This window comes from Rhinichthys klamathensis, unplaced genomic scaffold, assembly GCF_029890125.1.
Source record: "Rhinichthys klamathensis goyatoka isolate OS25496 unplaced genomic scaffold, OSU_Roscu_1.1 h1tg000148l_1, whole genome shotgun sequence".
NCBI lineage: Eukaryota > Metazoa > Chordata > Actinopteri > Cypriniformes > Leuciscidae > Rhinichthys > Rhinichthys klamathensis.
The window spans coordinates 344,458-361,757 of NW_026606683.1; the positions used below are offsets into that span (position 1 = coordinate 344,458).

The following is a 17,300-nucleotide window of genomic DNA, read 5'->3' on the forward strand; positions in this document are numbered from 1 at the left end:
TTAAAATCACAGCTCCAAAAATTTATAAAATGGGCTGAGAAAATAATTGACCAAATGCCACCTATTACTCTTCAGGAGCGCTTTGATGAGGCGGTGAGGAAACAGGGTTTCAAAATCACCAACGACACAAATCACGTCCTGTACAGTGAGTATGAGCTGATGCCTTCAGGCAGAAGGTAGCCTACAGGTTAACAAACGGTTCAAGCTTAATGGGTATAAATTCTCATTTGTGCCGCTTGAACCCCTGATCACTCATTTCTGCATTTGAGTCCTTCCTCATATCCGTAACAGTGTGATAGACACTTGATGTGTAAACCATAATAAACCCACTGTACTGTGGTGATACCATTGTGCATGGGAATGGTATCATATTTTTGATAGTTGCAGGCACTGAATCGTGTACCATAGTAGTTTTTTTTTTTTTTTTTTTTTTTTTTTTTTTTACATAATAGAGATGTGAAGAGTATACAGGCCTAAAGTATTATTATTTTTGAAGGAATTTTATCTATCTAAGAATGGTTGGCTGTGTTCCAAAAAAAAAAAAGAAGAAGAAATTCCTCCATGACAGGACATTTATTTTATCTGTATGCAGTGCTGGTAAAAATCAGTCAAACTTCCTTCTTACCCACAGCAGGTGCAAGAGCAGCTTAGAAGAACAGTAAGTCAAATATTTCTATTTATTTCTATTTATTTGTTTAAGATGTCTAATATAAAGTGGGCCTTTAGAATATTGGATTTTTTTCAACCGCTTCAAAAATTGGCTCCTACAATCATATTTCAAAATTGAAAATATTTAATTTCTTAAAGTTATTATCGGTTACATTTATTCAAGATTTACATCGGTATAGTGAGAATAATAAATCTCCCCCTGATTACAGAAGAAGGACTCCTACATGCTGGTTTTATATCCGACTTCATCATCATGAGATTATTTCTGGTTTCACAGCTGCTGCTGGTGTTCATATCAGTCCTGGCACTGAGTAAGGTTTAGTTTCTATTTGATTATGTGGCAAAGACTATATAAATATTTTTAAAAATTGTTTCTAAATTTAATAAACTCTTTCTCTGTAACAGCCAGGGCACAAACAACAACTAACACAACAACTGAAGCAACAACTGAAACTCAAACATCAAATGGCACAGCATCAAGTGAAACAACAACACCGGCTATAGGTAAATATAGACGTTTTAATTTGTTAGAACGGATGGATCTCCACGTCAAAAATATCAGATATATTAGATCCGACCCCGGACACTGAATCCCTCCCAGAAGAAATCAGTCTTCTATTAGCCTGAGAGTTTGACTGAGAAAACCAAGGAAGAGCAGACGCAGGAGATGAAGTGATGATAGTAAAATGAGTAGATTTTATTGAATAATCTTAGTTGCGTTTCAATGAACAGACTTCATTTGAATGTCGGTGTCTCAATGCTCAGACTTTATCTGGACTGCGTTTCCCAAAAGCATCATAAGCCTAAGTTGATCGTAGAGACCATTGGTGGCAATTGTTCTACGATCAACTTAAGCTTACGATGCTTTTGGGAAACCCAACCCTGACCAGTACAAATCCAACAAGTGTTATTACCAAAGCACAAACGATAGAAAATTACTGCTTCACAACATCGTCCTGTGATCTTACTCTTACTCATGAAGACAAACATCCCTTAAAACCTCACAATCATATACGATTATAAATATAAGTAATATGAAATTTAAAAACATAAAATGGGAACAGTTGATAAATGATGTAAATCAAATAATATGAATAAAGGGTTAAATAATAAATCAAATGACAACTACACGAAGGACTAATGGTTATAAATAATTATACAATTTAATCATAAAAACAAAGTAAATAAAACAACACAGGTGTATGGTTGCTTTTAATCATTGTTAGAAAAGGACAACGCTTAAGCTCTTTGGGGTTAAAATGACCCCAAACTTTTAAAGAGCGATTGCATAAGGAAATATATTTTTTTATATGGAAAACTACATATCATTTTTTAAATTTACTTCTCAACTATATATTTATGCTGTGTTTTTGTGGAATTTTTTTTACCTATTTACTGCACAATTACTTAACTAGGCCATAAATTGTCTCATAAAAAATGATTTTTTTAAGAAAAGAATCACTTAAATGATGATCTTAATTAAAGGGGGCCATGCTTCTTCCATGTTGCATTTGTGAAATCTTTTATGCCATAAAATATGATTTATGCCAGTGTAGTTGATTTATTTGTCAATTTCTATAAAAATGCTATCTGTTGAAGTCACATACGTGTGTGTGTGTGTGTGTGTGTGTGTGTGTGTGTGTGTGTGTATGAGATAGAAAGTTCGTTCCACTTTGTGTTTATGCTCTAGGACCAGACCTTGATTTATATGTAATTTTTTTTTTTTAGATTTATGCCAGTTTTGTTTATATTATTTGCCAATATCTGTAACAATGCTCTCGGTTGCAGTCACATACATGTGTGTGTTTGTGTGTGTGTGTAGAGATAGAAAGTTCGTTCCACTTTGTGTTTATGTTCTAGGACCAGACCTTGATTTATATGTCTTTTTTTTTTTTTTGATTTATGCCAGTTTTGTTTATTTTATTTGCCAATTTCTGTAAAAAAATGCTCTCTGTTGCAGTCACATAGATTTGTGTCTGTGTGTGTGTGTGTGTGTGTGTAAGATAGAAAGTTCGTTCCACTTTGTGTTTATGCTCTAGGACCAGACCTTGATTTACAGTATATGTCTTTTTATTTTTTTATTTATGCCAGTTTTGTTTATTTTATTTGCCAATTTCTGTAAAAATGCTCTCTGTTGCAGTCACATACATTTGTGTGTGTGTGTGTGTGTGTATGAGATGGAAAGTTCGTTCCACTTTGTATTTATGCTCTAGGACCAGACCTTGGTTTATATGTAGACATTTTCAGATTTATAATGGATTTACTTTTATTTTTTTGACAAACAAAATTAAAAAAAAGTTTTTTTTTTTTTCATTTTCCCATTCATTTTCAATGTGGGGTCATTTTGACCCCAAAGAGCTTAAATGGTAAAAAAAAAAATTTACACACCTTTAGAACAACCAAATCAAGCCCAGTTTTTTTGTGCATATTTTGATAGATTATGAGGAAAAGTCACAGAGTTGCATGCCCCTGCGATGAAGGTAACATTTTTAAAAAATGAAGGAAAAGTCCAGTGGGGTCATATTGACCCCAAACAGTGATTAAGGGTAGGAACACAAACAGGTTGCTATTGAGAATTATATCCTTTTAAAACAGTTTTTCTAAAAACCTAAAAATGTCACTACTGTATGTTGTTAAAGTTTAACAGTGTTGTGAGTGATGGATGATAATTTTTATATACTTTATTTTACTCTACGTGCACTTGCATAGGAAAGTACTGGGCAATATAAGATAACTACATGGGTTAGGTTCAGGGTTACAGTTACTACTCAGTTATTGTAATTACTATAAGTACATAGTATGTACATAGGAAACAGGACTGCATTTTTTTTTTTTTTTTTTTTTTTTACAAAAAGCATTACAACAATACCTGCACAAAAAAACACTTATAGACTGTCACCAAATGGTGTCAACTGAACACTCAAAATGAACGTTAGAAACCATTTTATCAGGAAAGAAACAAATGGCATTCGTGAATTGAGTTCATGAGGTTTTTTTATTGTGTTTATATTTGTTTTCCTTCTTTCAGAAACCACCACAGCAATCCTATGTAATTAGTTTAGTCGTGAGCTTATTTATGTTAGAGTGCAGACAAAATAATCCGTTAGCCGATAAAATGTCTTTCTTTCAGAAACAACCACCACAGTTCTACTAGGTAATAATGCTGTGATTGATAGATGACTCATCACACACCTATGCAATACTTGTATGTACTTTACAGAATAGATAATACATAAGCAATAAGGTATGAGGGGCCATGCTCTATTGTGAACACAGTCATGACATTGCTAGGACAGACGCAAAGCCTCGAACCCCTTCCGTCGTGACTGCATTCACAACACTATTAATATAGACACAGATATATGTAGGCTATTGATATGTTACTTTTTTGCAGTCATTAATCATTATATGCCATCCTTAAAATAGTCCCTGCCAGTGACAGTAAATGGCATGGAGAATGTTCATAAATGTAACGCCTCATCTGATGGAGCTCAAATAAAAACAGAGACAAGCAAGTCAAGTCAAGTCACCTTTATTTATATAGCGCTTTTTACAATACAGATTTTATCAAAGCAGCTTCACAGTGATAATATGAAAATAATACAACAAAGTTTGTTTCTAGAAGAAAATTGCATCAACGTCCACCTTAAGTAAGGCAGATCAATAATATTGATGAATATTAAATGTCCCCAACTAAGCAAGCCAAAAGCCAAGGCAACAGTGGCAAGGAACCAAAACTCCATCAGTGACAGGATGGAGAAAAAAACCTTGGGAGAAACCAGACTCAGTCGGGGGGCCAGTTCTCCTCTGGCCAACGAAGGAACAGTGCATGATTCGGGCAGCATTACAAGTCAGATTGGATCGGAACATTTAGAGTATTTACCCATTTCCATCTGGTTGGAAGTCGAAGTAATCAAGCCGGTATGGAGACGAGTTGTTGAGGATCAGTGCCGATGGCTGTCGTGTCGATGAGGCCTTCACAGGGCTGATGAGGCTGGCACTTCAGGATGAGTTGGGATGGGTCCAGGCGCAAGTCCACCATAGAGGGTCCCTCGGGATAAACAGAGAGACTAATTTTAGCGTAGACGCCATCCTTCTTATGATGTACCAAGTACATCAGGATTTACGGGACGTGTTCCCGGTTCCGGCTGATCTAAACTATGCAGCCTAATTTTGAATTAAGGAAGTCTATAGTGTGTTATGTGTATGCTAGGCCAAAGAGATGTGTTTTTAGTCTAGATTTGAACTGACAGAGTGTGTCTGCTCCCCGGACAATGGTAGGAAGACTGTTCCAGAATTTTGGTGCTAAATAGGAAAAGGATCTACCGCCTGCAGTCGATTTTGATATTCTAGGTATTGTCAACTGGCCGGAATTTCGAGAACGCAATAGACGTGAAGGACTATAATGCGTTAAGAGCTCGCTCAAGTACTGCGGAGCTAAACCATTTAGTGCTTTGTAAGTAATCAGCAATATTTAAAAATTTATACGATGTTTAATAGGCAGCCAATGCAGTGTTGACAGTGTCTGGGCCGACACAGGAACTGTTCCCATTTTTTATAACATAACGCCAGAACGTGAGACTTACTTCATTAAATAAATAATTAATAGTTAATTAAGGCTGAAACACAAAAGACATGGAACTGTTTTAACAGTATATCGTTGGATTTTGTTGCTTAGGGTGTTCGGTGAAGCTGTAGCTAAATAAATGTAGCTTACTGCTCCAGTTCAATGGCTAGGTGGAATGTTACAATCTGGCGCCCCTGGTTGGCCAGCGAATAAACAATGATAAGAATTCCCACTTTCCTCAAACAGGACGAATAGAGCTTGTTGGTTGATATCATAGACCTTTAGCTGACAGGAGTCAATCGAGATGGTTGTCACTGCGTGGAGTCGTTCATCCAAAGATTCATAGGCACGGAGACAGTCGGGCTTTTCTCGTTTCGGCATCTGTCTGAAGAGCACACCGGGGGAGGACTGCCTGCTAGCTTACCCCTGGCTCATCAGTATTAGACGCACATGTGAACAGAGACTTGCAGATACACATGCACACCTGATAGACACCCTCACAGGTTGTCAAACAGTCCGTGTTCCCCTCCCGTTACATTAACTCTTGCACTAAATTACATTATTTGTTAAGGTTATATTACACCTTCTAATGGACCACTTGAGATGGATTGACCCCACTTCTCTTCCAAGAACAAAGACTTGTTCTTGGAATGTGTATTTTTGATACACATTTCAAATGTGTAGTAGGCTATCCTATGTAGCCCTACTAGTAAAGGAAGACGGACAACGAGGTAGCGTCTATCTGGAGTTTTTATTGAACACTTGGATGAGCAACCCATGAGCATGACAGGCTACAAAACACTACTAACCCAGCCCCGCCCAGTGCTACTCACTACATTCTGTTTTAGCTGAACTAATACTGCCACCTAGGGGACAATTCCAATATGACAGAGATAACCTTCACCATCTATTCTACAGCATTCCTCCCCCCTTAAGCTATTGTTTTTTCCACTTATGCAACATTAGCAAATTGAGGGCTGTGGTCTCTCAGTCAGAACTGGAGATGCTCATTCATGCCTTCATTTCCTCCCTTATTGACTATTGCAACTCACTCTTCTCCTCCCTCAACAAATCTGTCCTTCACCGTCTGCAATCCATTCAAAATTCTGCTGCTAGGCTACTTACTAGATCAAATAAGCGCACCCATATTACCCCTCTACTCTGCTCCCTTCACTGGCTTCCTGTAACTTACAGGATCCAATTCAAAATTCTCACCATAACCTATAAGGCTCTACATGGTCAGGCCCCTACTTATCTTGCCAACATAATTCACCCTTCCGGTCTTTTAGTCATCGTCTTAGTCCTTTAAATAACTTGGCTTCAACACAGGTCTCAACGACCGGGCCGGTGCATATAAAATTTTTGTGCCCAATTAAATTCTCTCTAGAATATGAATGTCCCTCCTCCTAAAAGCACCTCTGACTAGTAAGAGCAAGTAGCAAACCATACAAGTGCATTATAATTTTTTTTTTTTTTTTTTTGGTAACACTTTACAATAAGGGGCCCTATTTTAACAATCTAAGCGCATGGTCTAAAGCTCAAGGCACAAGTGCACTCAGGGCGTGTCTGAATCCACTTTTGCTAGTTTAACGACGGGAAAAATGGTTGGCGCATGGTCTAAAAGGGTTGTGCCTATTCTCTTCATGAGTAATGGGTGTGTTTTGCCGTAACGTGCAGTAAACCAATCAGAGTGTCATTTCCCATTCCCATTAAAAGCCAGTTGTGCTTGCAGCATTGCGGATTGCTATTTACATGGCGGAATTTGCAAGAGGAAAGACTGAACACATCTCCAGAGAGCATCTGGTCTGCTTGTGCGTGAGGTTAAAGCGTGCAAGCAGACCATCAATGGGACAAGCCGGATTCCACCATATCTTTATGTACACAATAATAATCTTTTATATTGTTATCCTTTTATTTTTAATATTTGGCATGTTTGTGTGCTGCTGTGTGTCCCTGTGTGTTTAATAAGCAGAGTGTACGCACGTTGTGCACCCCCTTATAGGCGCATATTACTAACGCACTTTTTAAATAACAAAAAAAATATATTATTTCAGTTGTCTCAAAATAGCAACGCGCCAACAATGCGCCCGAACACACTTCGTTTTCAGATCAGCACGCCCATGAGCGAACAGATGGGCGCAAATGCATTTGCTATTTAAATAACGTGGCGCAGGACGTGAAAATGATAACTGCGTCGGGCTGAAACTAGCAAAAACACTTGCGTCGCGCCTGCCACCCTATTGCGCCGGGTGTATGATATAGGGCCCAAGGTCTCAAATTAGTGTTAAAATTAGTTAAAGTGCCCCTATTATGTTTTTTCGAATATTCCCTCTCATGCAGTATGTAATATAACTGTTTGTGAATGTAAACCATCTGCAAAGTTGTAAAATCGAAAGTGCTAAGTTCTGGCATGAAACTCTGGTGCAGGCTAATAGGTCCTTTTATTCACCTGTTCATATAATGATATCATATAATACGCAATGTGTTTTAATGTATTTTACAGAAGTGTTTAATAATTGAATACTCTTTTTCTTTAACAGGCATTCCAACAACAACTGCATGGACAGGTATTTATATTGACTTTTGAATTAATGGTTCGTTCACGGCAGAATCGCCATAATTATGAGCCATAAAAATACACTTACATCTTCATTTGTATTTTTTGTGTTGATTCTATTTGCAGCACCAGCGATATTCTATCCATTCGGCTCAGCGGCAGGAGACACAGAACAGACTGGTGGTGATACATACATATATGTTTCCTTCTCCAAGCCATTTATGTTCTTTGGCCGCAAGTACAACGACGCATACGTGAGAATTCCATTTCTCACCAATTTCAGTTCCATTGCTAGTCTAATATGAATGCAAATATTGTGATAAGCCAGCTCATACTTTACTGGTGGATTTGAACTGATTTTTCTTATTTCAGGTTAATAATAACGGACTCCTTTCATTCAGCCGAGCTTTACCAGAAGCTAACCCTCCTCAATTTCCCGCATATGGAACTGAAGATTTCATTGCTCCGCTCTGGACTGATCTCGATGACATTGGAATAGGCAAATACTGGTATCAGCAGTACACTAATGGAAGTGTGCTCACTCGCGCTTGATATAAACCAGTATTTCCCTCATAAGACCTTTTTTGCTTCTTGGGTCTTTGTTGCAACATGGGACTATGTTCAAACATCTGATATGAATGTATTCAATCTTCACTCAGCACCGGTAAATAGTTTATTTCTTTTTCAGGCACAAGATCAGAATCAGAATCAGAAAGAGCTTTATTGCCAAGTATGCTTGCACACACAAGGAATTTGTTTTGGTGCTGAGGCTTCCAGTGCACATATATAAATACAACAAGAAACATAGTAATACAATTTATAATAAAAAAAGTTAAAATATAAAAAATATGAGAATAAAAGTATCACAGTTGGGTTTAGTCAGAATAAACATTTTCAGATTTACAGATTATGAGCGTATTTACAGTGTTTTAAATATGATAAATTATCTACATATAAATATCACCTGAGTTTAAGATATTGCACTAAACAGTGGGAGTATTGCACTTAGGGCATATGCCTTGGGAAGTGTGTTAACTGTTCAGGAGGGAAATGGCCTGTGGGAAGAAGCTGTTCCTGTGCCGAGATGTTTTGTGGCCAGTGATCTGAGTTGCCGTCTTGACGGTAACAGTTCAAACAGGTGGTGACCAGGGTGAGTGGAGTCTGTGATGATTTTACCTGCTCTCTTCCTCACTCTGGATGAGTACAGTGCCCGGTTGCATAAAGCACCTTAAGTGTAATTTTCCCTTAAAGTCGCCCTTATGTTTCCCTTAAACCTAAGGGTGTTGCAGAAAAATACCCTTAAGTGTTACTTAACGGTTTTTTTAAGTGAAACGTCATAAACACTTAGAATTTCCCTTAAATGCTGTTTTTTCACTTAAGAAATCGTTAAGTGTTGCATAAAACCCCTTAACGGTAATTTCCTTAAGTATAACTTAAGGTTTGGAAATCGTAACCTTAAGAGTAACGCGGACAAAAATAAGACGACATGGCTGAATTTATGAAACCAGCTGAAGATCATAGGGAATAGGGAGAACCCTTTGGACCAATTTAGCCATGAAAAATTGTTGCAAGAATACCGATTTGATCAACGCGCAATATTTGACATCGCTATCAAACTAGACGGCTGTCTGTCTGTCATTACACGCGACTCGCATGTAAACTATCACTGTTCAGTGCCCGCACGGAGAGTGTGTGGCCGACAAAAAATTTACAGGAGAACGAGCTGATTCTGTGTTTTAAAAGGAATCATGACAGAAGAAAACAGGTATGCTATGGAAATATACTCAGCTGTATTTCGAGACACAGAGCCAGAAGTGCATTCACAAAACCTAAACTAAAGCCAAAGCATGAGACGGTGAACAACACAAACTGCCGCCACGTTCGAGCTAACGCGGTGTTGCATGATAGCGTCACTGGACTGACACGTGATATTCCGACATGTTAGTGTTTTGCGTATCTATGGCAACAACAGACTTTTATAACGTGAATCCAGGATCGCTGTCGTGAAACACTTAAATGTTTCCCTTACCTAAGAGAACCGTTTAAGAGATTATATGCAACACCCTTAAGTTGTTCTCTTAGGTAAGGGTAAATCGCCCCTTAAGTATCATACTTAAGGGAAAAACTTAAGGTGCTTTATGCAACCGGGCACAGGTCCTGGAGGGTTGGCAGGGGGGCACCAATAATCCTCTCCGCAGTCCGGACTGTCCGTTGCAGTCTCCTGATGTCTGATTTGGTAGCAGAACCAAACCAGACAGTGATGGATGTGCATAGAACAGACTCAATGACGGCTGAGTAGAACTGAATCAGCAGCTCCTGTGGCAGGTTGAACTTCCTCAGCTGGCGAAGGAAATAAAGTCTCTGATGGGCCTTTTTCACAATGGAGTCAATGTGATTATCCCACTTCAGGTCTTGAGAGATGGTAGTGCCCAGGAACCTGAATGACTCCACTGCTTCCACAGTGCTGTTCATGATGGTGAGTGGGGGAGTGCTGGGCTGTTCCTCCTGAAGTCCACTATCATCTCCACTGTTTTGAGCGTGTTCAGCTCAAGGTTGTTATAACTGCACCAGACAGCCAGCCGTTCAACCTCCAGTCTGTAAGCAGACTCGTCACCGTTTCGGATAAGACCGATGACAGTGGTGTCGTCGGCAAATTTCAGGAGCTTGACAGTCGGGTCTTTAGAAGTGCAGTCATTAGTGTACAGGGAGAAGAGCAGTGGGGAGAGAACGCACCCTTGGGGGCCGCCAGTGCTGGTGGTGAGAGTCCTGGATGTGAGTTTCCCCAGTCTCACTCGCTGCTGCCGGTCCGTCAGGAAGCTGGAGATCCACTGACAGATCGAGGATGGCATGGAGAGCTGGGTCAGTTTGGCTGTGAGAAGATCAGGCATGATGGTATTGAAGGCCGAACTGAAGTCCACAAAGAGGATCCTTGCATAAGTCCCAGGTCTGTCGAGATGTTGCAGGATATAATGCAGTCCCATGTTGACTGCATCATCCACAGACCTGTTTGCTCTGTAAGCAAACTGAAAGGGATCTAGCAGGGGTCCAGTGATGTCCTTCAGGTAGGCCAACACCAGTCTTTCAAACGACTTCATGACCACAGATGTGAGAGTGACAGGTCTGTAGTCATTAAGTCCAGTGATTTTTTTTTTGGGGGGGGGGGGGGGGGGGGGGCAGGAATGATAGTAGAGCGTTTGAAGCAGCAGGGAACTTCACACTGCTCCAATGATCTGTTGAAGATCTAGGTGAAGACCGGGGCCAGTTGGTCAGCGCAGGCTTTTAAACAGGCAGATGAGATGCCGTCTGGGCCTGGGGCTTTCCTAGTCTTCTGTTTTTTGAAGACTCTGCTCATGTCCTCCACACAGACCTTAAGCTCAGGTTGGTTGGCAGGAGGGGGGAGGGGGAGTGCAGGAGGTGATGGTGGATGTGTGAAGTGCAGATCAGAGCGGGTGTGTGGTGAGAAAGGTGGCTTTTCAAACCTGCAATAAAATGCGTTTAAATCATCAGCCAGGTGTTGATTGTCCACCGATCGGGGGTGGGGGGGGGGGGGGTGACTTGTAGTTGGTGATGTTCCTCAGGCCTTGCAGACTGATGCCGGGTCTTTGGCTGAAAACTGATTTTTCAGCTTTTCAGAGTAGCCTCTTTTAGCAACTCTGATCTCCTTTGTCAGTCTGTTTCTGGCCTGGTTATACAAGATTTTATCCCCACTTCTGTAAGCATCCTCTTTGGCATCCTCGAAGGTGTTTGAGTTTCCCAGTAAACCATGGTTTATCATTATTGAATGATAAGAGTGTCCTGGTAGGAATGCATGTATCCTCAGAAACTTCTGTATGATGTTACAGTATCTGTGAGCTCATCCAGATCGGTGGTAGCAGCTTCAAAAACAGTCCAATCAGTGCAATCGAAGCATGCCTGTAGATCCTGCTCTGCTTCATTAGTCCATCTTTTTACAGGCATTATTACAGGTTTAGCTGATCTGCCTGTAGGTCGGTATAAGATGAACCAAGCAGTGATCAGAGAGCCCTAAAGCTGCTCGTGGGACGGAGTGATACGCATTCTTTATTGTGGTGTAACAGTGATCCAGTATATTACTGTCTATTGTAGGACATGTAACGTGCTGTCTGTATTTTGGTAGTTCACGGGAGAGATTTGCTTTTCACAGACTGTGTAGACTATGAATCATGATTTTTTTTTTTTTTTTTTTTCAGGCAATCACCTTTCAATTGGTTTTAATTTCAGGAGGTGATTTTTCTTTCATTCTGATGAATTATGGTGACTGTGCTGGTTCATATTTTCCAGTGGAGGTAAAACAAACATCAAAGGATTGAAATAATATTTTATAGTGGCTCTGTATCTTGCATAACATTGATTTTTCATGGTTTTAATAGGCTGGATATGACACAATAAACTCCACTGACTACCATGTAATTCATTATGATTCTAATGGCAACATCCCAAACCTCAAGAACACGAGTAACGTAAATGTTCCGGGTCGTTGGGCCTTTCTTGTGAACAACGGAACAGGTAGGAGTTTCATCAAAATGATGTAAATGCTTTTGCATTTTGACTGAACTGTTTGGTTGTTTATTTTCTATTCTACAAACTTCTTATACTTTTATCATTTCTAATATTGTTTAAATTAATTTTTTTTTTTCGTATTTGATATTGAGAAAGGGTTTTAGTGATTGTGATTTCGACTTCAGTGAAAGTTACATTATTACACCATTAGACTGTCTTTATGAGTGAGTCATTAGCAAATACTTTTACATTGAAAGGGACTGAAAGAAGTTTGTAAGCAATAAGACTCAATTTACAAATGCACTGACTAGAGCTGTCATGGGAAATCCCCTTAACTGTTGAAAGGACAAAGTCTCAGCGGACATTCAAACTGATTTTGTGAGATTGGCCAGAAGAATATCAGCTAGATGCAGGTAATGCACTGGCTTAGTCAATCTTTCTCTCTCATGATACTCTAGGCCTACTATACATAATTCAATAAGCTTCAATTAAGCAACTAAGCGTTCCTTCGTTACTTGTTATAAAGTGACGTTTTAGAATTAGCAAGGGAGGCTTGGGCTCAACTTTCAACTTGAGATTTAAATCCATGATGACGGAAGGAAGTTGTTCCGCACAAAAGAGTGTTTTTAAAGACACTCTGTTGTTGTTTCTTATTTATTTACACACGTCTAGTCGAACTGTTGTATGAACGCATTGTCACACAAGTAGCAATATGTCACACAAGTGTGATTTGGCCTTATCGTGGATTATCGGTCTATATAGGCTATATATATATATATATATATATATATATATATATATATATATATACTGTATATTTGTGTGTGTTTGTTATTATGCCTTATTATGTGTGTTTCCTTTTAGAAAATGTCATAGGACTTCAATTGAAACTTAGTTCATTTTTAGACCTGACACAGCCTGGAAACGCTGAGTTTGTTTTGCAGCAAGTAAGTCACACTTTTCACACAAAAGCACATTTCTGCCTCAGAGAAAAAAAAAAACCTGACTCTTATCTTATATTTCTGACTTTAAATCTGACATTGGTGACTTTATTAACTAGTAGCCTACAATGGAAATACATTTTGATCTATCTGTCCATCTTTGTTTCAGATAAAACAAGAGCTGGTCAATCGTGGAGTGTCAAGTTCCTTTGAGATGAAGTTAAGAAAAGTTAAAAAGACACCGTAATACATGGAAGGAACTTCAAATGGTTACCTTGTTGAAGATGTAGAAACTGATAAAGAGAAGAATGTCGCAGAAAGGGAACCTTTATATTTTCTCACCCTTGAACTTACTCTCTCACATAATAATAAACGAGCATATATACATATGATGAAAAAATGACTGAGAATATGATAAAATTAGATAATTAAATAATTTATTACACTAATCACATATGTTCCAACCTTATTTATCTTGAATAATAATCCTTCATTCTTTTTTTCTGTCTATCATGCTTTGTGTTATCACATATCTTAGGGGTTTCAAGTTTGAACTGTAGCATGTAAACAATGCTAATAAACCTGTACTTTGTCTACAAATCTTTGTCTACAATTTTGGTGTGTCATAACAAATGAAGTTTAAAAGAGTAGAAGAAAAAGATTAATCTTCATCTGAAATGTTAAACTTATCCAGTAGGTGGGGCTAAAGTCTGTCAGAATTAAGGAGACATAACATCTGAATTGCAAGACTGTAAAAAAATATGGACGTAGTATCCGTGACGTCACCCGTAGGTTTCTGAAGATTGCAACACACTCATTAAGCCTGTCTAGACGAGATCTGAGGCCTTTACCATGAAGGCAGTGTAGGTAGATAGCCAGGTTTTTTTTTTTTTCAACCGTGGGTTTTAGGCACAATGAAAGTATTTGGCTTTCAGCGGTGTTCATAGGCATTGTAACTTTCACTCCACGGCAGGTTATGTTCTCGGTAAGAGATCTCAAAACGAAATTGGACCAGCTGTGAGCATATAACACGTAAAGTCACTCCCTCTATCAGTCTCTCTTGATCCTAATTAAAGGTCACTACATAGTAAAAAATGTATTAAAGAAAAAGTTATTAATTTGAAATTGTGTTTGTTGACTGGTGGAGAGTACGAACTGGTACACTATCTCATGATTTTCATGTAAAGCGTGTCGTGGGACTGTTTCATACATCACGTATTACATTATGCAAGAATGCATTATATCCCGTTTTTCTTTGCAAATTACACCATGACATTTTTGAATTCTTTATCTAATCTGGCACAAGGAAATAGCCACGTAGACATAATTTCAAGGGGTGGACTTTTGAAGAAAATAAGTCTTTGCCTAGTTATCATGTGAAGTTGTTTAGTGAGAATTCCAGTCTTTGTTATTCTGAAATCATTGACAGACACTGGCTGAACATGTCACTCCCTTCAGCGCTATGATAATAAGAGCCTGATTTTAACCTTTCAGAAGGTGCTTCTTGCATATTCCATGAAGTCGACTGAGGTAAACATCTAACTTTTTGTCTATAGTGTTGTTTGTTTTAACAACTTATTATCTGATGCTGTGTCTATGCATATCTGTAGTTAAAGAATAACAGAAAATTGTTATAAAATCAAAAATTATAAAAGTATTAATATTGCTTTGCTCTGTTGTGATTTTCTAGTTACTCTGTGAAATTGTAGCAGTGACATTCTGGTATCTCTGACCTCATCCAAATATTTATCATGCGGTTGTCTCCAGTTTCACAATATATGCTGATGTTCATATCAGTCCTTGCGCTGAGTGAGTTTTACCATGAATATAATATGCTTCATGGAATGACAAAGAAATAGCTAAAGACAATATCACATTCTATTTGGAAGTGTTTTTAAATTTTATGTGCATTTTTTTTTCAACAGGCGGGGAGACAAAAGCACAGACGGGTAATTATTGACCTTAGAACTAAAACATATAAAAGATGTGATCTGAGATTATTCATCGGAGTTTGAACTTGTTTATATTTGTCTTGCAGCGCCGGTTGTATTCTATCCGTTCGGCTCAGTGGCAGGAGACACTGTTAATATTGCTGTTGAAGATGAAAACTCCACTCGTATCGACCTGTGGAGACCTTTTGTGTTCTTTGGCCGCACATACAACAAGACATATGTGAGAGTTCAGTTCTGTTTTGCTAATGCAAACGGTGAATGAGAAAAATGTGACATGCATGACTAATATCTTTTTATTACCCAGGTTAATAATAACGGGCACCTTACATTCAACCAGCCTTCGTCTGAGTTTTACGTTAAGTACTTTCCCAATGGAACTGAAGACGTCATTGCTCCGCTCTGGAGAGATGTTGACGTCAGTAGGAATGGCATGATCTCATATCAGCAGTACTCTAATGGAAGTGTGCTCACTCAAGCCACTCAGGATATTAACCAGTATTTCCCGTATCTGAGCTTTACGGCTACTTGGGTCCTTGTTGCTACTTGGGATAGAGTTGAAGACTTTTATTACTCTGGCACAGTAAGTTAGTTTGTTAAAACTCCTTCAGGCTCAAGGTTACAGTATTCTCAGAGCTGCTGTTACATTCAGTGTTCCCAAACTTTGCAGGAAATATCGTTTCAAGTGGTGTTAATTTCTGGCGGTGATTTGTCTTTCATTCTCATGAATTATGGTGACTGCGCTGCGACACAATTTGCGGTGCAGGTAAAACATGCTTTATACATCAATAGAACACAATACGCCTATCTCTTCTTGATGTTCTGTCTCAATAATTGGTCATTCCCTTGTTTGTGCAGGCTGGTTATGACACAATAAACTCCACTGACTACGTTGTGATTCCTGGATCAATCAATGGGAATGTTATTCCAAACCTTAAGAACACCAGTAATGTAAATGTTCCTGGTCGATGGGCCTTCAGGGTGGACAGTGGACAAGGTACATAATTGCCATCATTTTTAGAATCTTTAGTATTATTAGTTTGTTTTTATCGGGCATCATATGATGTTTCGGCACTAGCAATGTCAAAGTCATGAGTTTGATTCAATCACATTCAAAACCTTTAATCAACCTAAAATTGTATAAAAGCATCTGCAAAATGCTGAAATTTGAATATTTCTAGAAACAAACGAATTGTTTTCAAGGCAGTGTTGTGAAATTCTTCATTATTCAAGTCAAATATTATATTCCGATTATATTATATTCCTATTTGACCTCTTCATTATGTTCACTATACAGTATGCATGCATATTCAAAACACTTTTTTAACATACTACCATAATTATTAATCATGTGCTTTTTTCCCCCTTAGAAAATATCATAGGAGTTCAAATGAGAGTTACTTCTTTTTCAGACCTGACAGAGAATAGAAACATTGAGACTGTTTTAGAGAAAGTAAGTTGCACTTACTAATGGAATATATATATTTTTTGTATTATTATTATTAATTATGGTGCTAATAGACGATTCAATACATTTTGATTTATCAGTCAATCTTTATTTCAGCTACAACAGGAGCTGGTCAAGTCCGGTCTGCCGAGCAGCGTGAAGCTGAAGTTCAGAAGAATCCAAAAGACACGACCATGATCTCATAAAATGTAACTCATACAAGGAAAAGATGTTCAGCTGGTTCATTAATATCTTAAATCAAATATCCTTGCCTTAGTGAAAAAAAAGTATACTTTATTGTATTTGAAATATATTCCCTTTTTCAATAGTACATTGCAAATATACTAACACAAATTGTACTATCTTTAAATATATTAAAAGTATATTAGCATCATGCTTTTACCTATTTTCACAATACAACTGTTAACACCCTTTAAAATAATTGTACTTTACTATATTTTCTAAAAATATATTTAAAAAATATATACTTGGAGTGAAAATTCTGTTTATTTTTTAAAAGTGTATTTATTTGCACTTTCTTAAAAATATAAATAAATAAATATATTTTAACTGTGTGCTGGAAATGATCATTGTAACAATGTTGAAAGTATACTTTCAAAATACATTATACTATACAATAGTATTTTGTACA

General features: G+C 38.0%; 2 protein-coding genes across 2 annotated transcripts in view; both read left to right on the top strand.

The window, feature by feature from the left end:
* The window catches only part of LOC130090617 (sushi, nidogen and EGF-like domain-containing protein 1), a 72,125-nt gene extending 58,590 nt beyond the window's left edge, over window positions 1-13,535 (top strand). The window contains exons 3-9 of the mRNA XM_056258070.1: window positions 7,777-7,803; window positions 7,920-8,047; window positions 8,166-8,457; window positions 12,002-12,097; window positions 12,182-12,317; window positions 13,176-13,258; window positions 13,422-13,535. Coding sequence (XP_056114045.1) covers window positions 8,320-8,457; window positions 12,002-12,097; window positions 12,182-12,317; window positions 13,176-13,258; window positions 13,422-13,499 — 531 coding nt within the window. The 5' untranslated portion in view covers window positions 7,777-7,803; window positions 7,920-8,047; window positions 8,166-8,319 and the 3' untranslated portion in view covers window positions 13,500-13,535. The remainder of the gene's footprint in view (window positions 1-7,776; window positions 7,804-7,919; window positions 8,048-8,165; window positions 8,458-12,001; window positions 12,098-12,181; window positions 12,318-13,175; window positions 13,259-13,421) is intronic.
* A 1,222-nt stretch (window positions 13,536-14,757) lies between these two features.
* On the top strand, window positions 14,758-17,088 carry zgc:112964 (uncharacterized protein LOC503764 homolog). The gene is made up of 9 exons (XM_056258072.1): window positions 14,758-14,782; window positions 14,943-15,061; window positions 15,178-15,201; window positions 15,291-15,424; window positions 15,509-15,784; window positions 15,872-15,967; window positions 16,060-16,198; window positions 16,572-16,654; window positions 16,766-17,088. The coding sequence occupies exons 2-9, from the start codon at window positions 15,004-15,006 to the stop codon at window positions 16,844-16,846; spliced, it is 891 nt and encodes a 296-aa protein (XP_056114047.1). The 5' UTR covers window positions 14,758-14,782; window positions 14,943-15,003; the 3' UTR covers window positions 16,847-17,088.
* Window positions 17,089-17,300: the final 212 nt, after the last annotated feature.

Coding starts and splice junctions, on each gene's coding strand:
- zgc:112964 (XM_056258072.1), top strand. CDS start 15,004: ATGCGGTTGTCTCCAGTTTCACAATATATGCTGATGTTCATATCAGTC. Junction 15,785..15,871: donor ACTTTTATTACTCTGGCACA/GTAAGTTAGTTT, acceptor CAAACTTTGCAG/GAAATATCGTTTCAAGTGGT. Junction 16,199..16,571: donor CAGGGTGGACAGTGGACAAG/GTACATAATTGC, acceptor TTTCCCCCTTAG/AAAATATCATAGGAGTTCAA.